Source organism: Papaver somniferum, chromosome 1 (assembly GCF_003573695.1).
Source record: "Papaver somniferum cultivar HN1 chromosome 1, ASM357369v1, whole genome shotgun sequence".
NCBI classification, from domain to species: domain Eukaryota; kingdom Viridiplantae; phylum Streptophyta; class Magnoliopsida; order Ranunculales; family Papaveraceae; genus Papaver; species Papaver somniferum.
Window position 1 is genome coordinate 216,479,464 of NC_039358.1, and position 19,154 is coordinate 216,498,617.

The window sequence follows — 19,154 nt, forward strand, 5'->3', positions numbered from 1 at the left end:
CGAACTGTTTTGACGAAATTCAGGACTGAAAGTTTACATACCCGTTCGCAAACTTATTCAAATGTTAAGTCAGGGTACTTAAGTTGGCATACCCTTTCACAAACTGAATTAATTGTTGAAGTCCGGGAACCAATTTTGCGTACCTGTTCGCAAATGGTTTCAACTGAGTTCGGTCCAGAGCTAAAGTTTGCGTACTCGTTTGCAAACTGTCGGCTTGTGACCAATGTCCAGAACTTAATTTTGCGTACTCGTTTGTAAACTTAAGTGGTTCAAGTTCTAAATCGGTTAAGTATGATTTCATACTCATGAACAAATACATTTATATATTAAGGAATGCAATCTTTGCAAACCATGGCTAAATTATTCATGAACTGATTCTTTTGAATCAGTCCAATTTTGCTTCAATTGTGTCTTGTATACTTCTTTGAGAATATAAACAATTGACAAACTCTATGAGTAACACAAATAGATTCATTTGATTATCAATTGATCTAGAAGTGTTAAGATGAACATGGTTAATACATAAGTGTTCATATGGCTAAATTCGGTTAACTATTATTGAGCCAACTCAATATACACGATTAGGTACGATTACCCATATCAAAATAAAAGTATATTTCATTTGTGTGTAACAATCTAAGACCATCCAACGGTGGAAATATATTAGCTTGAATCTTAAATCAGGTTTCATTTAACGGTGAATATTGATTGCTTTATTCCAAAGTTATCAAACCCTGATTTGAAGACTATATAAAGGAGAACTCTAAGAACTGGGAAACCTAATCCCCACACCTCATGTGTGATACTAGTTGCGACTAGAGTCGATTCTCCTTTAACCTAGGTTTTTCCTAAAACTATTATAGGTTAACGACTTAAAGACTTCATTGGGATTCTGAATCCATACCCAACTATTTTCTCTGTAGTTGTGTGTTCTGATCTTACTTTGTTCTATCGTATTGAGTACTATCTTCTCTAAGATTTGCTCGAGATTTATCTCTGATAGGTAAGATATAAAAAGTTATCACAAAGCTCTTCGTCTCATTCTTTGTGATTTCGCAATAACTTGTTCTACTACCATATAGTTAAGTTATTGTGAGGTGATTGATTTTTCTAGTCGGGAATATAAGACCGGATTATCAATTGGTTCCTGTTCACCTTGATTTATCAAAAGACGAGACAAAAAACTTCGTAGGTATTTCTGTGGGAGACATATTTATCTATTCAAATAGACTTTTCTGTGTGAGAAAGATTTTTTTATCAAGTCTTCGACTTTGGGTCGTAGTAACTCTTAGTTGTGGATGAGATCATAGAAGGGAATCAAGTGCGTAGAGTCCTACTGGGATTCAGAGGCGTAAGGAACGCGACTGTACCTTAACTAGTGTAGGATTGGTTAGGGCTCAACTACATTTCAGTCTGAAGTTAACTTGTAGTAGGATAGAGTCTGTAGCGGCTTTGTACAGTGTTGTGTTCAAATCTGGACTAGGTCCCGGGACTTTTCTGCATTTTCGGTTTCCTCGTTAACAAAACTTCTGGCTTTTCTATATAATTGAAATATCACGGGTTGTATGTAGTTCAATCAATTGGTAAATCCAACCTTTGGTTGTTCATTGAAATTGATTGACACTTGAACATTGGTAATTGGTACCATTCAAATTGTTTCTCATAATAATCAGGCTCGCGGATTTCTATCTGTTTGATTTGCTGATTACATTGAGAAACAGAGATATAACTTTGGGATATATTTTCCTTGATTGAGTCTGACTTCCTAGTTGATTCTCTTGGAATTATATTGGAGTTAGTCCATACAGATTGACTAAACAAAATATTGGGTGTGGTTGTTAGACCCTCGCCTTTTCAGTTCTTCAATATTTGGCTCATTATATGCATGTCATTCTGAAATTTAACAATTCTTATGTTATTCTTCTTGAATTTCCAACATTTTTTCTGAACATGTCCCTTGCTTCCAAAAAAGGAGCAATGCATAAAGAGATCAATTTTCGAGGATTCGGCTATCTATTTATCACAACAAATTGTTTTCTCTTTGCACTAACCAGCGGGAATGAAACAGTTGTTGGTGATTGAGGTCTTGCTGCAGAACCCAATATCATTAGTGTTACCAAAGGAATTTTTCCCAAACAACATAGCTGAGATCTTTTCTGAACTTCCTGAGAGCCTTTATAGATCACACTTAAGGGTATCAATCTCATTTTCTTTGACATACAAGGTTCTTTGGCTCTCAAGACTAATTTTTTTGGATTCAGATTTTGAAGTCACTCACGCGTTCTTACACTCTCTAGCAGGATTTTGCTTCCCCTTGATCAAGCTTCTGACTTCGCTCATATTTCATTGTTCCAACACTACATCTTTCCAGTTGATTGTGAATTGATTTAGGGTCACTCCTTTGAAAACAGGTTGTAGATGAAGCCAAAATGCAATTGTATGTCTAATCACTTCAATTATCTTAATCTCCTAATAACCCTCTATGGATTAGATTTAGGTGTTAATTAAATTGGATTGATTAATTACCTCTCGCTGATTATAAAAATAATTAATGTTATGATATGATTTCAAAGCAGGGATATAAACTAGTGAAAATTTGAGAAAATTACATAAACCCTCATTATTTTAGAACGTTTAAGAAAAAAACCTCGGACCATCATCTAGAACGGAACGAAAGAAGTATTATCTTTTTATTAAAATACACTAAAATGAAGGGGTGATAATATCTTTCTATTTTGCCATCCGTAAATGGTGATAATATCTCTTTCTGAAAATGGAGAGAATATAATATTGGAATAGCATTGTGGATATTTTTTATTGGATTTGAATAGATATTCCCTCATCTAGTAAATGCACATGCTGATATAATGTGTTGATAAATTCAGCATATAAGTAAACAAAGTTGGCCTTTATGTACCCAACTTGTTCTCGACAAATACAGTAGAAACTCTGTAAGTTAATGTTATGGGGACCACCATAATTTATCAATTAAACGAGATATTAATTAACCGATAAATTAATAATAAATTTATATATTAATCAATATCTTATTAACTTATAGATAAATTTAACTTTGATCAACAAATAAAATAGGTTTAGACAATTTTGATGAACAGTTAGACAGTGATATCAGCCAGGACTTGCAAATTTTGATCGAAAAGTTGGGTTATCGCAATCCAGTGTCGTGAATATCTGGAAGAAAATGAAGTTCCACAATTATTGACTGATGAAGAAATAATTGAGAGCGTTATTGTAACTGATAAAGATGGGAAAAAAGATGATGCAAGTTCTACAATCGACCCCCTTCACGAAACGAGGTTGTTAAAGCAACAATCAAATCGAATAATTTCTCACTGGTCTATGAGAAACAACACTAGATATTCTTACGGAAAATGGGTTATTTGTCCAAATATTTTTAAATCACGGTTCAAATGGACGGGTAAAAAATAGTTTGGGTGAAATGGCCAAAAAAAAAATAGTAAAATAGCAAGGATGAAACTGGATACATCCTGTTTAAATTAAAAATAAGAAAAAATATTTGAAAATAGGCACGATGAAATTGGTTACATCCTGCCTATTTTTATATTTTTGGCCATTTAAACAGTATCAAAATCTAACTGTCCATTTCACACAGGAATTGTTGATTTTGGTCTTTTTAACCAATTTTGTGATATTCTTATGATGATAAGAAAAATCAGTTCAGTGTGATATTGATTTTAACAAAAAACAACTGATTTATTTTTCTAGAAATCTTCATAAGCTATTAGTGTATTAGATATATATATATATATATATATATATATATATATATATATATATATATATATATATATATATAGTGGATTATTAATTTATATTTCATATCTGGTTTAAATAAGTAATCAAAAATGTATTACTTTATAATTTTAGCGAATTTTTAATTTGGCACGTTGTCCCCGACTCAGGGCTGGCTAAAAATATTATTTAAGAGAGTTTATTAAATAATCGAGTATTAACTAATGGAGTTTCCACTGTATAACCGGACTTGACTTTTTGAGTAGAATCAGCCGATTGATGCATTAACAAAATTGTGCTGCCTAGGCTGGGGCCCATTAAGATTTGGCTTCCAGTGCCAAAATTCTCGTGACCCATCGTGATTTTTTTTTTTTTGATAAATAAGGAACCTTTTCATTAATGGGATTTCAAGGTTACGATGAGTTTAAGATCGAAAATAAGAGAATACAAAGTAACAAGAACATAGCGTAAGAGTACAATACCGAGAAATCCGACAAGAGAAAGAGAAGGATTATCGGAGTAAGACAAATACAAGTATGAATAAGATCCGATTAAATCGGAATAAGGATGGTTTTTCTCGGAATTAAATTCTAACCATTTAGTTTGTTTTTCTTCTTTAGAAAAAATTGCTCCCAAAATAGGAGTGATTTGCTCAAATCTCTTGTAAATAGTGATGAAGCTTCCGTCGTCAAAAAGACCACCGATGAAGATTTCATCACCGGATAAGTTGATGATGAAGATTCCGATGAAGAGTTCGTCGCCGGAGACAACAAAGATGGAGATTTCGTCGTTGGAGAGCATCACTATTGATCTTCGAACCCAATCCAATAATCCTAAATCGTCGTTAAAGCGAAGATAAACCTCAAAAGAGTAGATAAAACCGCCAAAACGGTGTAGATAAGTAGAAAACATAATAAAAACTAAACTAATTTACTAACTAACCTAGAAAGCAAGGAATAATGAAGAAATCTGCTCAGATCTAGTCCAAAAATGAAATAGATCTGAGCAAAATAAGTTGTTTTTGATGGTTTTGTTGGAGAAAAAGAAGGAGGGAGAGAGAAGAGAGAATGAGATCTTTTTACATAAGTGTATGGTGCTGTGACCCATCGTGATTACTCACATGTCGAAAGTTTTAGACTCACCACGAAGAAATGAAATGCATACGAATCTTACCCTCTCATTAGTCAAAATCAAACCTTTAGTCGAGAGTCTCGAGACGCTGCAAAACTATTCACAAAATTGGTTAAAAAGATCAAAATCAATAATTTTTGGGTGAAATGGACAGTTATATTTTGATACTGTTTAAATGAACAAAAATGTAAAAATAGGCAGGATGTAACCAGTTTAATCGTGCCCAGTTTCAAATATTTTTTCTTATTTTTAATTTACACAGGATGTATCCAGTTTCATCCTTGCTATTTTTTAAATTTAAGTTAGGATGAATCCAGTTTCATCCTTGCTATTTTTTTTTTGGCCATTTCACCCAAACTATTTTTTACTCGTCCATTTGAACCGTGATTTAAAAATATTTGGACAAATGACCTATTTTCCTAAAACTATTTGGTTAGTTAGCAAATAGAATGGGATACAATGGTCGTATAATGGGGTGGATGAAGGTTGAGAGAGAGATCGCGAGTTCGATCGTCACTTTCTTTTGTAGAATTGAAAAGGCTTTGATTTTGTCATAGATCAAGAACAATCTCGTAAGTTAAATTGGAACAACAGTATCTTTTGATTGTTAGATATAAGATACTTGGAGAGTGAGTGTGCCTATTTTTATTTTTTTTCCGACTATTAGATAAAACCACCGATAATATGTTTTGATTGATAAGATATTTATAGGCTACGCATGTACATGCGTCATACTTATCCCATTGTATATTTCCATATTTGGACCTCGTCTAACGATATTTTATTTCTATATAAACTCATTCAGGTAGCAAAGATTAATTATATATCTCATTATTTTACAAGCTACTTGTATATATCTCATTGTTTTACAAGCTACTTATATATATCTATAGGGCAACAGTCAACATCTTTTACCAAAAATGGCTCAACATCATACAATTTCAGGTCTGGTTGGGAAGCTTGTGACCGAGTCGGAGGTTAACTGCGACGCTAACGAATACTACAAAATTGGGAAGCACCATGAAGAAGTACCTACCGCATCCCCACATGTTTCGGATGTCAAAGTTATCGAAGGACACGGAACGACTTCTGGTCGTATCAAGCAATGGAACATCACCGTTGGTATGTGTTTATTACTATTCAAAGCACAAAATTTGCGCACACAGTTATGATTTTTGTACTTTCTTTTCATATTTTGCATTTAACATGGAATAGTTCAATTTACAACTATCATATATGTATATATATATATTTTGTTTGTGTTAGCAGCAGGTCGAAACGAATGTAACGTTGAGAAAACAACCTACAACGATGAAACAAGGACCATATGTCACATTAACATCGATGGAGATATAATGAAGAAACACAAGAAGTTTGATGTAATTCTTGTAGTTACACCAAAGGCTAATGGACTTGGTAGTATTGTAACCTGGACTATTGAATATGAGAAGATTAACGAGGGTTCTCCTGTTCCAATTTACTGGCTAGGTTTCTTACAATCGTTAATCGAGGACTTAGACTCCCACATTTGCACTTCTCAATAGGTTCTCATGGGTGGTTGGTAATAAATCGATCCATATACATCCGACAACAGTCTGTCAGACTCCTATGTGTATGGTGTTTGTATCGTAATATATAGTGTGTGGATCTACCACAATCTAAACAATGTGCATGGGCACACGTGTGGTTTGTACGTCTTTTCGTTATGGTGCTTTATTTTAAGGCGTTAATTGAAATATAAGCCTAAGTTATTCGAGTGATCTTTAGTCTCCGGGTACAATGTTGATAAAAATCCTCATCAGGTCATGAGTTATTGTGTATCAAAATGTTGTTTCTTAATTCTTATATCGTTTACAAGTTTATTGGAGTGAGACGCTCATATATACTAGTAGTCCAGTACGTGGTGCTTAAATAGTTCCATGCTCCTCAATAGCTTTAACGCTACAGTAAAAATGTGGCATTGCGTTAGAAAGCTCTTCGTGGTGCTTAAATATTGCGTAGTATTTGTCGGCATTAACAGTTAACCTCTGGTTCGGTCACAGGCTTCCTCGAAGACCTGAAATGGTATGATGTTGAGCCATTTCTGCTCTTGATTGTTGGTCCAGATATATTGGTAGTTTGCAAAACAATGAAAGATACTCGATGGATTTTGATGAATTGATAGAGTTTATAACGACAATAGGTAAGGCTTAATTGATTAAAAGCTGATGAGACAGTGCATGTGTTGTTTTTATTTCTATACATATTTTTATTTGAAGTTCGTTGGAAATTTATGAGCTCCAAAATTTATTACAGAATTTAAAGGCTCTGGATATGAAAAGATTTTGTGAGATAGTAGAGTTAAATAGTTTATGGCCAGGGATTCTCTGAACCACTGCTTTACAGCATTATGATTGTGAGATGGTACATTAAATTTCAAGAAAAGACGGTCAACTAATTTCACACTGTTTGTATATATTCACCGTTGGAAAAGGTTTTTACCATACTGTTAACTAATTTCACACTGTTTTTATATATTCACCGTTGGAAAAGGTTTTTACCATACCGTAGGGATAAGCTTTTTGCCAGCCAATGAGAAGAGTCCCTTATAGCATATCATTATGATATTTTGCTGACTGAAAAGCTCCTGAGTTTTGATAGTTGGCACAATCAGTTTGCACAGTTAACTTGTTATATATATGGTACCTCAAAAACTTTTTAGGTGTTAGAACTAGTTCAACATCGCCTAGTTAGATCTTCTGGATTTGGGAAGGTTAATAAATTTTTTGTAACTTTATCTTTGCGAGCTGGTATTCAAAATTAGTTAGCTCTGTGAGTTTCTAATTATACGGTATTAGAGCAGACACTCAGGTGATGCATGTGGATGTGGCATTCCCGTTTTAGTATCCTGATTCCAGTGTTCCATGTTTATGGCCTGCAATGTGTGTACTACAATCTGCATGTCACGGCCAGTGTTAATCCACATCCGGTTGGAATAAATCCGTGAATTTCAAAATCTAATAACAATCCACAATTTATTGAATTCTAGTCACTTTCATTTTTCTGTGAGTGATTATTCCCCATCAGCTATAATTTTTTATGAGATGACTAACTAGATAAATGCCATACGATCTCTCGAATGATAAGAGCAACTGGGCAACAACAAAAAAACTTTCTATTCAACCACACCTTAAACCCACGGTGAAACCCTTTCTTTTTTATTTCGCCGATCATTTTTCATATGTTAGTGAGGCCTAAATACACTTATTTCACTTGTTGGTAGGGAATTATTTCCAAAAGAAGAGAATGGGCTTGGCAGTAGTCTGATTGGGGAGGCAATTACTAGCCGGTCTTATAACTTATCACACCAATAAATGTGCAACGGTTATCGTTTCGATTATCGCTGCAGCTTTTAATTCCAATCAACACCGTACCTACTCATTTTGTGTCTTTCTCTCTTGATTCGGTATAAATTCGTGGCTTCTTGTCATCCAAAGAGAAGGTTTAGTATTCGTGTTGTCATACGGTGAGCCGGTGACCACCTTGGAAAATTAGAGAAATGTCATTTTTAGAAGTACTGCACTTGGCTGACAAAATATCCACCGCCAAGTAAAAATAAGAAAAGAAAGACCAACCAAAAGAATATTTAGCAAAAGAATAATTTTTAACCGATTGGCATTAGCCCAGTTGGTGAGGGGTTGGATTCCCAACCAATAAAAAAAAATCCAAAAAAATTGTTATATCCAAAAGAAAAAAAAATCTTTACAGGGTACAAAGGAAATCACTCACTCATAAAGTCTTCCCAATTGCTCCAAATGATACTAGGGGAACAAAATTGAAAGTATTGGCGTCACATGACCATAAAAGTACAACCTGCTTTAGAATATATCAATAATCTCATTTGTGCTCTTCTAACGACCACCAAAAACTCTCTCATTTCTCTCCTTCCACAATGACCAACAAATAGCATAATGGATAATATTCCACACCTCTTTGCCTCTTCCAAACATCACATTCGTCGACCACGCATCAAAAAAAAGGAGCAGAGTTCTCGGCATAGACCAAGATATCTTAAAAGCCTTAATTCCAAACTTCGAAGGAGTAAGAGCAATAAACATGTGATCAGATGTCTCTTTTTCATCATTGCAGAGAACACATAAATCACTTCCAATGTCTATGCCACGATGTGTAAGCATGTCCCTAGTTGAAATGTGAATTTTGTTTCGGTTCTACCCGTCCTAGCTACACCAAGTGACCTCAACTTTCTAGGAATGGTAAGAGAGAGAGTTGTCTTTTCATTGTACCTTTTCCTTCCTTATATAGACTTTCCAAAAGCCTCTTTCTTTTATGACATCATGCTACATGTCCTAGACCTCCTTAATTACTCATAATGTCATTCCTTCCTTAATATAATCTCCTCCTTATTCATTAATCCTTTCCATCTCATGGGTATTTTCTCATTTGGATTTGGACTTAGTTCCCAAGTCCCCATTTCTCATGTTAGGCTTGCCATCCCTTATTTTGGGGTGGGGTGGGGGGGTGGATGGATGAGGGTGGGGGTGGGGGTGCACCTCAAGCCCGTTAAGGGGTATTATTTTCCATGTATCAACATTAGTCCCCTGACTATTGGAATATTTGATTGGGTACAAATAACCCAGTAGTCATAGGATTCTTTCTAGCGCATCCCCTCTTCTTGTTTGGGAACCAGAGATGAGGATTCTCTCCCATTTTATCGACTCCACAATCTCGGGCGGCGTTTGATCTTCCACATCGTGCAGGGTTTTTTTCCTCTTCTCCTTTTCAGTTTCTTCCGGTTATCATTCCAACTTCGTAACCGCCACGTTTGAACCTTGAGACTCTTATAAATAGATCCATTGATCTGTTCTCCCCTTAACTTTTCCCTTTACAGCTTTTTTATTCCCTTCATTCTTAACACCTATACACGCGCCATGTCTAGTAGTTCTACCAGTAGTAGTTCGTCTGAGGAATCTGATGAGTCTGAAGAAATAATGAGCGCGGGTTCCGAAGATACCAAGTATACAGAGCAGGACGAGATTCTTCTACCTTCTCCAGCAAATGGTCAGTCATATACAATTGAGGAGTTTACTAGTGGCTCCGATCTAAAACGCGCCCTAAAGCTGAGGGGGCTCCGTGGAGGTAAGCGCATTATTCCACTTGACGATGTCTTAGTTTCTCGTCTTCTAAACCCTCAAGCCCGTTAAGGGGTATTATTTTTCATGTATCAACATTAGTCCCCTGACTATTGGAATATTTGATTGGGTACAAATAACCCAGTAGTCATAGGATTCTTTCTAGCGCATCCCCTCTTCTTGTTTGGGAACCAGGGGTGAGGATTCTCTCCCCTTTTATCGACTCCACGATCTCGGGTGGCGTTTGATCTTCCACATCGTGCAGGTTTCTTTTCCTCTTCTCCTTTTCAGTTTCTTCCGGTTATTATTCCCACTTCGTAACCGCCACGTTTGAACCTCGAGACTCTTATAAATAGATCCATCGATCTGTGCTCCCCTTATCTTTTCCCTTTATAGCTTTTTTCTTCCCTTCATTCTTAACACCTATACACGCGCCATGTCTAGTAGTTCTACCAGTAGTAGTCCGTCTGAGGAATCTGATGAGTCTGAAGAAATAATGAGCGCGGGTTCCAAAGAGACCAAGTATACAGAGCAGGACGAGATTCTTCTACCTCCTCCAGCAAATGGTCAGTCATATACAATTGAGGAGTTTACTAGCGGCTCCGATCTAAAACGCGCCCTAAAGCTGAGTGGGCTCCGTGGAGGTAAGCGCGTTATTCCGCTTGACGATGTCTTAGTTCCTCGTCTTTTAAACCCTCCTGTTTTGCCTTATCCATCTACTTCTGGGTGGCTATGCAACCCGAATCGGATACCATGGATGCTTTCGCATTCAAGAAGGTGCCACGAATGGCGATTCACCGTGGTGACTATGATCTCTCCGCCATTGATATTCGTTCTAAATCGAAAACTCATCTGATATGGCCGCACTAGACATCTTATATTCGCTCCAATCCCAGTCACGCGGTGATTCTTCTTCAGGCAGGTATTGATGAAGCTATAAACTCATCTCTCAAACGTGAAGTGAAGAGGTGCAAGCGTGATTTAACATGGCTATTCTGTCGTTGGGCTCCTCCTGTTCATACTCTCTTTACCGCGTGGGTTAGGCAACCATAGTTTTGGACGATGTAGTCTCCATTACAGGTTACCTATCCATGTTAGCCATTCATATGACGAGGAGGCAGTTTACGGAGCGCTGACCGATGAGGACAAGGCGTTACGGGATTATTTGTTGGACTGCAAAGATGCCTCTCGGAGTGATCTAGTGAGGAAGGACCAGGTGCCGGTAAAAAATGGAGAGGAACAGGGAGTTGCTGGAGCGTATAAGAAATAAGTATCATCATCTGCCGCCAAAGGGAAGGCCGTGTTGGTTATAGAGAAGAAGAAACCTCCTTCGGCGCGTCCACAGGGTGAGCGCTTGCTTGCCAGTTCTATCCGTGCTCATGAAGCAATTCATGGCTCGTCAACTCAACCGCCGAGAGCAGCTCATGAGTGGGTCACTTAGACCAATCGACGCACTTCCTTTCCCCTCTGGATTAAATATTGGACTCCGCGGTTGGTAGAAGGAAAAGTGCTCCCTCCTAAGCGGAAATAGACGGACCCTCGTGCTGAATTGGCCGCTTATATCATATTCGGTCTTTGCCATGATGTGTTCGAGTACAGTCCCCAAGATACAATCAAAAGTGAACTCGTGCCGATGGAAGTGTTGTTATCTCGCGGCATCTCCTTTCCACTCTTGTCGATGTTTTTAGGTGGCTTGTATCTCCATTTGGACTTTTTCTGCCAATACCTCCAGACAGTGGGTTCAAACCATAAGATCGAAACCTACATCCCGACCTCTTTTATGCAAGTGTGGTCTAGGGAGCATGTTTCTCCGTACGCGCCTGATCCTAATGAGTTAGCAGTTCAGCGCTAAGAAGATGTTGAACAGGATGATGGCTCAGTTAAGAAGGTTCCAGTTACTTATGGATACTCGCGGATGGCCCTTTGGAATGGAAGGGCGAAAGTATCGAAGGGAGATATGGCCCAATTGATAAATGTGGCTAAGGATTTTGTGTCGTTTTCTTATCAAGATGGTCGATCAGGTCCAGCGCATTACGATTTCACCGCGTCTTTTGACACAGAGTTGTACTCGACAAAACTCTTGGCAGCGTCAGACTTTTATTCGGTGATGGCGGTGTTGGCCGGCTATCTCCTTGGTTTTCATGATGGTAAGTTCATTGCCATGTCTTATAATCCTGACCGTGCGGCTCGGCAAGTTGGGTTTGATCAAGGGATTCCCCCAAGGTTCTCTCCTTGGGGAAGCTGTGATATTAGGGACGTCATCGCCAATTTTGATCGTTTTGTCTTCAAAGGGCCAGTACGTATGGGTGATCGAGGAATCTGTTTTTCGTTTAAGCAGCATATCCTTGAGCGCCCTTTAGCAGTCACCGAAGGAGCCCATGAATACCAACTTTTCATGCGTCGTCGAGCTTTGAACTTCCTTTTGTGAGAATTGTCTCCTCCTTGCGACTTGTCTTATGAAGACCTTCAGACGCTTCATGCATCTGGCAGGATCAAACTTGATGATGTTGTAGCTTCCACGCACCGTCTTGTTCCCGCTACCAAAGGTCGCCCTTTAGATCCTTTGGTGACTTCTTGGGATCCCCCAAAGGTTCTGAGCTTATAAGGCTGAAAAAGGGATCGAAGTCTTTTTATGATCGTAAGCCCCCCCCCCCTCCCCCCAACTAGATGTACTAAGGCCAGCTGTTAGTCCCCGGGCAGTGCAGGTACTTGTCTCCCTCTCACATGTTCTTTATTATTATTTATATACATTTGTTTTTTATTAAAATCAAGTGACGGGAATGACATTCTCAGAGATCTCCTCTCTCCAATCTTTTAGGGTGGAAGGCTCCTTCTTACGTAATGGAGGAGTATCTGAACAAGCCTGAGATTGATTGGACTGAGAAGAGCCTCGCTAAGAAGGCCAGACGAGAAGCATCCAAATTGTCTGCTCCACGTCCTTGTTCCGCTGTTAGTATCTCATCTCTACAACCTCATCAAGCTCGTCGGAGGAGCGCGTCACAGCCTCCCAGGAGTGTTAGTGGCAGTCTGACTCCCTCATTCGTAGACCAGTTGAGGAATCTTGGGGTCAATCTTTCCGAGGGGACCGCTTGGTTATCCCCGCATCTTTACATATCATCAGTTCACCCTCTTCGCACCGAGAATGTCCATGCTGGAGGGGACCTCCGGTATCCCCTGGTGCTGTTTTGGAATCGATGAGCACGTCTGGGTCTAACCGGTAAGTTTTTGGTGGGTCATCATCCCACGTGGCACCACCCGTTGGTGATCCTGAAGGTAATTTATACAACCTCATATTTAATACGTGTCTTCGTTTTTATCATTCTTCTCTCCTCTTTCTCCCCCTCCTTTTTTTTTTATAAATCTGAGTTATTCTTCGCAATGGTGCTCATCTCTCATTTTTCAGGCTCCGCTAGTGACTATGACTCATCTTCTGGTTCTTCTGCGTCTCGTCGTAAACCTGTCGATCTTCCACTCGATTCATCGATTCCTGAGGTTGGTCTCTTGTCGTTTCTCTTGCACATTTTTTCTTTTGCTTGCTAAAACTTCTCCTGTGGCACTAGGATATAGGTAACAAGCGCAAGGGAACTGGCAAACCCGAGGGCCCCGATAAGGACGGTGTACGGCGCGTAGTTCCTGGCGGCGAGGGGTTGACCAAGCGTGCTCGGATGGATGGTGGTATCTCCTCTCCACTTACTCCTTTGGAAAGGAGGGTCGAAATCCCTGATATACCAGATGTCCTTGAGGACGCGCAACTTCGTTTTCCTGTGGTGGCGAGTGATGCCGAGGAAGGAGTAGATCCTGCCACCTATACAATTTTGGGTGCCAACTGTCCTTGTCGCTACTTATAGGGACACCGTGGAGCGCGGTGGCGGCCAAATGGTGAGAGCATATCTCCTGGACATCCGAACTTTGTGCTATATGACCAAGAACCTTTTGGAAGTCGCCGAGGGGATGGTCATGTTGATGCGGCGACAATGCATGGCTGGGAAACCACCGAGCGGTCTGCAGTCAACATTAAATTCCCCATAGGGTGGTTGGAGGAGTTGTTGGCGAAGGTGAAGAGTCATAATGACCCTCGTGTGCATCTTGCAAGTCATATTTCTAAGCAGGAGGAGGAACTGGGGAAGCGTTCTAAAATGACTGCCAGCAGGAAGACAGCGTTGAACCAATTGGTTGCTGATGTGGGGGTGGCTAGTGATGAAGTGATTCGGGTTGAAACCGCGGAGAAGAAACGGAAGGAGTTGTCCATGCTTCAGGCCACTTAATGCACTGTTTTTATTTTTCTGTTTCTTTGGTTACATTGAACTCTTCTCTCTTGGATAATTTTCGTTGTTGGCGTTGTGTTTTTGTTTTTGGAAGATTAATATTGTGGTTGGTTGGTATTAATCTTATTAGTGTTGCTTAAGTTTTATCAGCCTTAACTTCATGATTTGGTAATGCGTTGGTTGTTTATGCTTACTCTTCCCCCACCCCACCCCACACCCCCCACCCTTTTTTCTTCAAATAGATGGGGTAAGTTGAGTAGGGATTTGGTAAAACGTGTCTACTCCCTATTCTTTTCAGATAGATGGGATGAGGTGAGTAGGGCTTTGGTTAAACGCGCCTACTTCCTCATCTCTATAAACCAATCTGCCTCCTACAGATAAGCTTATATATGTGATTTAATTTTTGATAGTAGATCAAGGTAATTGGAAATCGATAGCAATAGACAAAGTCTAGCTAATCTCAAAATCCGGACTTATGCTTCCCCAAGAGCATCCTTGATTATTATTCACCTCACAAGTATTAAACTTGTGGAATCAACCAAGTTTGAGACGAAGAGAACTTTGATGATTTCTTTCTATCTTGATTGATGGAGCAAGCTCAACAATCAAATCAAGATCAGGATACTCAAGCTATCAAGATAAACAATAGCTGGACTTGGCATCATGAATCCCTATTAAGTCTTTGTAGTCGTTGGACCCTAGAAGGGTTTATGGATAGGATGACTCTAGTTTACAACTAGGACACACTAAGAAGTAGTGTCGGGATTCAAAGATCCCAAGGTTCCCTTTTTATAGACATTCAAAGCATAGGTTTATTTACGTTAAAGCTTAGATATATAGCTTTGGAACGAAACAAACAATATCCACCTTTAGATGAATGTTTGAATTCTTATTTACATAATCAAGATATACACTCTGGTTAGGATGAACCGTAACCGAATCGTGTATAATACCACGCTCATGAAAGATTAGTCTAAACTAGCCAACTGAACTATAAGTTTGAGCATTTTCATATAACACTTAAGACTTAACTCGAGTCACAATATGTGATCAAATATGTCTATGGTGTTTTTAGAGATTATTCAAATGCTAATTATCTCAGAGAAATAATTTATGTGCATATGAATTTAATCGACTTGGTAAGTAGATGTACAAGGTACAAATAATTAATATGTTAGTGAACAGTTAATTCAAAGTACGTGTACTGGTATGTATACCTTATGACATAACTGAGTTCCGGAGTTCACAGAACTTTTACGGTACATGTACTGGTATGGATACCTTAAGAAAATAAACAGTTCCAGAGTTCACAAAACTTTTCTGGTATGCGTACCAGTATGGATACCAAACTGGTTCCGATACCAACAGTTCTTTTCTAGTACACATACTGGTTTACGTACCGGTCCGGGTTCACGAGTTTACAAAATTTTTAAGGTGTGCATACAGGTATGCGTACCAAAAATTTGTTTGTCGACATATAGCTACTCCGTTATGTGTATTGAGTACATGTATTACGTAACAGTTTTCCTAGTTTATAAAACTGGTATATATACTGATGTGATCTCAATAATGTTGTAGTAAAAAGGTTCGTTGAGGCTTGTGAAAACAATGGATTTTTAGACTTATAAAACTTAAAAGTAAAGAAAACTTATTACAAAATTGACTTCAAGATATGAGAAAATAACCAAGACACTGATTCCACTATTACGCATGAATTAATGATGGTAAATAATCCAAAACTCTAATTATCTTTTAAATCCTTTATATCTTAACTCACTAATAATCAAGCAAATTCTCAAACATCAATTGTATCCCTTAAGCATAGATTATCTAAACAAAGCATAACCTATCTAATTGAATCACAATTGATTAGGAAAATTACGCAAACAATTTAAAACTCTACAAAAGCAGTGATTGAGTGAATTATAATTAAATATTAGAGAAAATAAAATAGTTACCAATTATTCATGCGTAAATAGCTTCCTCATTGCCTTGGTTGTGGGAGAATTAGCCGCTCATCATGTTGGAAACACGCTCAAAAATCATTATTATTGCTCAAAGGGTGTTTACGAATGATGAAAATGGAGAAATAATTCAAAATTGGGTTTTGTAACAATTATATTTGTTACAAACCAAAAAAAAAAAGACGATACAGAGGATGTGTCACTGTTACTGTTGCTCTAATACCCAGGACTTTGTGTCGCAAACGTTGTAGCAAATAAGTCTTCCTCTGATGTACGACCCACGGTTGTGAGTCGTTGTTACTGTTGGAAAACGACGGTCTTGAATGGTCCGTTCTTCGTGTTCTTCAATGGAGGCACCAGCAGCAGGTCTCTCTGCAACTTGCTGTTTCGACTCTGTGGTGCTCTATTTCTCTCCCAAACTCTCTTTCCCCTTCTCTGCTACCCAGGATGATATTTATACTCAACAGACGAAGAAAATCCTCCGTAATAACTCACAGTAATCTCTCTTTATTCGGCAGTGAAGGGTAATATTCTCGGAATATTTTCTTTCCAAAAATCCTTTTCCTACACGTCTGCTGCTGTTGAATCTACCTTATTTACCTCTGACACGCTCCAAACTGTTGCTCGAGTCAACAAAACATGCTGAGAAATCGTTCAAACTCATGCAATCCCGTGAAATAACTCTCCCATGCACGGACTGCCCTGTTTTCTTCCACACGATAATCTAGCCAAATTTGTCCGAAAAGATCAACCATACCACGCCTGTTAAGACCAGTCTAGTCATCCCAACAATTTCCAGCCGTTGAGTCTCCTTTAATCCCGTCCAAAATGCCAACCGTAATTTTTGTCGTAGCCTGTTAGCTTTTCCCGCCACTTTTATGATTTAAATTTGAGAAGAAGATGGTTAGCCCTTATCCAACGTCCTGGGTGCCGAATAACAAATGGGTGATGTGGACAAATGGGCTACACATAGCCGTGGGTGACACATAGCAAAAGTGGGGGTCCGTATAGCAAATGTCCTCCGGGGGTGCTCCGAGCAACTTTTCGAGCCGAATTTTCCAACAATATTTATTTCCTAAAAATACATAAAAACACAATATTATTACAAAAATCGAGTTCCAACAAAACAGACATTGAGGACAATTTAGACACAAAAATGTGTCTATCAAATACCCTGAAACTTATTATTTGCTAGTCCTCGAGCAAAACTAATCTAGAAAATAAAATCCTAACTCACTAGGTGGCCCTAGTGACCGAGTTAATATCGGGAGGGTTTACCAGAGGTGTACCCACAAAACCTTTACTCCAGACCCTATCTATCTACGCATAACCTTGGAAGGCACTAAATAATCTCCTTGGTTGGCACACAATCATTGACTACAGGAGGAAGTACCCTGATGCGAAATTCCAATTGTTGTACACGAGTTTTCACTCAAGCATACTAAAATTCATATAAAGTGACAGAGCTCTACTCAGATAGTTTCTGGACATCATAACTGGAGTCAACCAATCACATGGAAAGATTAAGAGGATGGATAAAGAAAAAGATGGTTTAAAGTGAACGGTGTTTCCCATATCTGTCTGAAGGCTTCTGCCAAGATGAACCTATCCTAATGGACTGAGATACCGGTCTGACTAATATCAACACAACAGGCATATACAAGGGGACTAGTGGTCGATAAACCTAACTCTAGGTCAACACAACTGGCATATACAAGGGCACCAGTGGTCGACTTTATTGAATTTATTCTGGTTGGTCTGACGGTCTGATCTTAATTCTCTCTCTCTTTTTTTTTTTTTGTATCTCAATCACCCTATTTCACCCTAGCAAAGGTAACAACCTTAATCGTGTGCCCCACCAAATCACTTAAAAAAATAAAAACAGAAGGATTAGGATTCAACAAGATATGGCGAAACTACCATGTTTTTTTTTTAATTCTAACACCTGAGCTCTGTGCTTTTATGAATAGACTCTTTAGATGTTTCCATCTAATCAGATTGGTTCCTCAAGTCCTACAACCAATATGTTCCCATCCACTTAGATTGGTTAGTGCGGACCTTAATAAGCATAAATTTCTAGACTCTGGAATTTATTTATTGCAACTAAAAGCTAAAAAGTTTCTTCCTTACCCCCAAACTTAAATCTAACATTGTCCTCAATGTTTCTAATGAAAGAGCAATACCAAAAAGTAAAGTAACATGAGGAATCAATAAAGAGAGAAGTCGGAAAGATAGTACCTGGGTGAAGAGAGAAATCAAAATCTAATATACAACATACAATCGCCTCGATGGTCAATCAAGGTTAAACAGGGTCCTCCAGAGGGACCTCCTCAACATCACCTGTAGGAAAGGGCTCTAAAAAGGGTTTCAATCTCTGACCGTTAACCTTCGAAGAACTACTACCATCCGGTGTCTCAATTTCAACAGCTCCATGAGGAAAGACAGTGCGAACAATAAAAGGACCCGTCCACCGAGAACGTAATTTCCCAGGGAAAAGATGCAAGTCAGTATCATACAGAAGAACTTTTTGACCTGGAGAAAATGACTTCCGTAAAATATTTCTATCATGCACAAGTTTTATTTTGTTCTTATACTCCTTCGCACTATCGTAAGCATCTATATGAATCTCGTCTAACTCATTGAGCTAGAGTTTCCTATGGGATCCTGCCTTGTCCAGTGAAATTTAGATGCTTAACAGCCCAATAAGCTCTATGTTCTAACTCAACAGGTAAATGGCATGCCTTGCCATACACAAGCGGATAAGGCAACATTCCAATAGGGGTCTTAAACGCAGTACGGTAAGCCCATAAGGCATCAGTAAGCCTAGACGACCAGTCTTTCCGATTAGGATTAACTGTTTTCTCTAATATACGTTTTATCTCCCTATTGGA

General features: G+C 38.5%; 1 protein-coding gene across 1 annotated transcript; it reads left to right on the forward strand.

Moving 5' to 3' along the window:
* Window positions 1-5,825: 5,825 nt before the first annotated feature.
* On the forward strand, window positions 5,826-6,449 carry LOC113360129 (major latex protein 15-like). Its single transcript, XM_026603675.1, has 2 exons — window positions 5,826-6,027; window positions 6,172-6,449. Exons 1-2 carry the CDS (start codon window positions 5,826-5,828, stop codon window positions 6,447-6,449), a joined length of 480 nt encoding a protein of 159 aa, XP_026459460.1.
* Window positions 6,450-19,154: the final 12,705 nt, after the last annotated feature.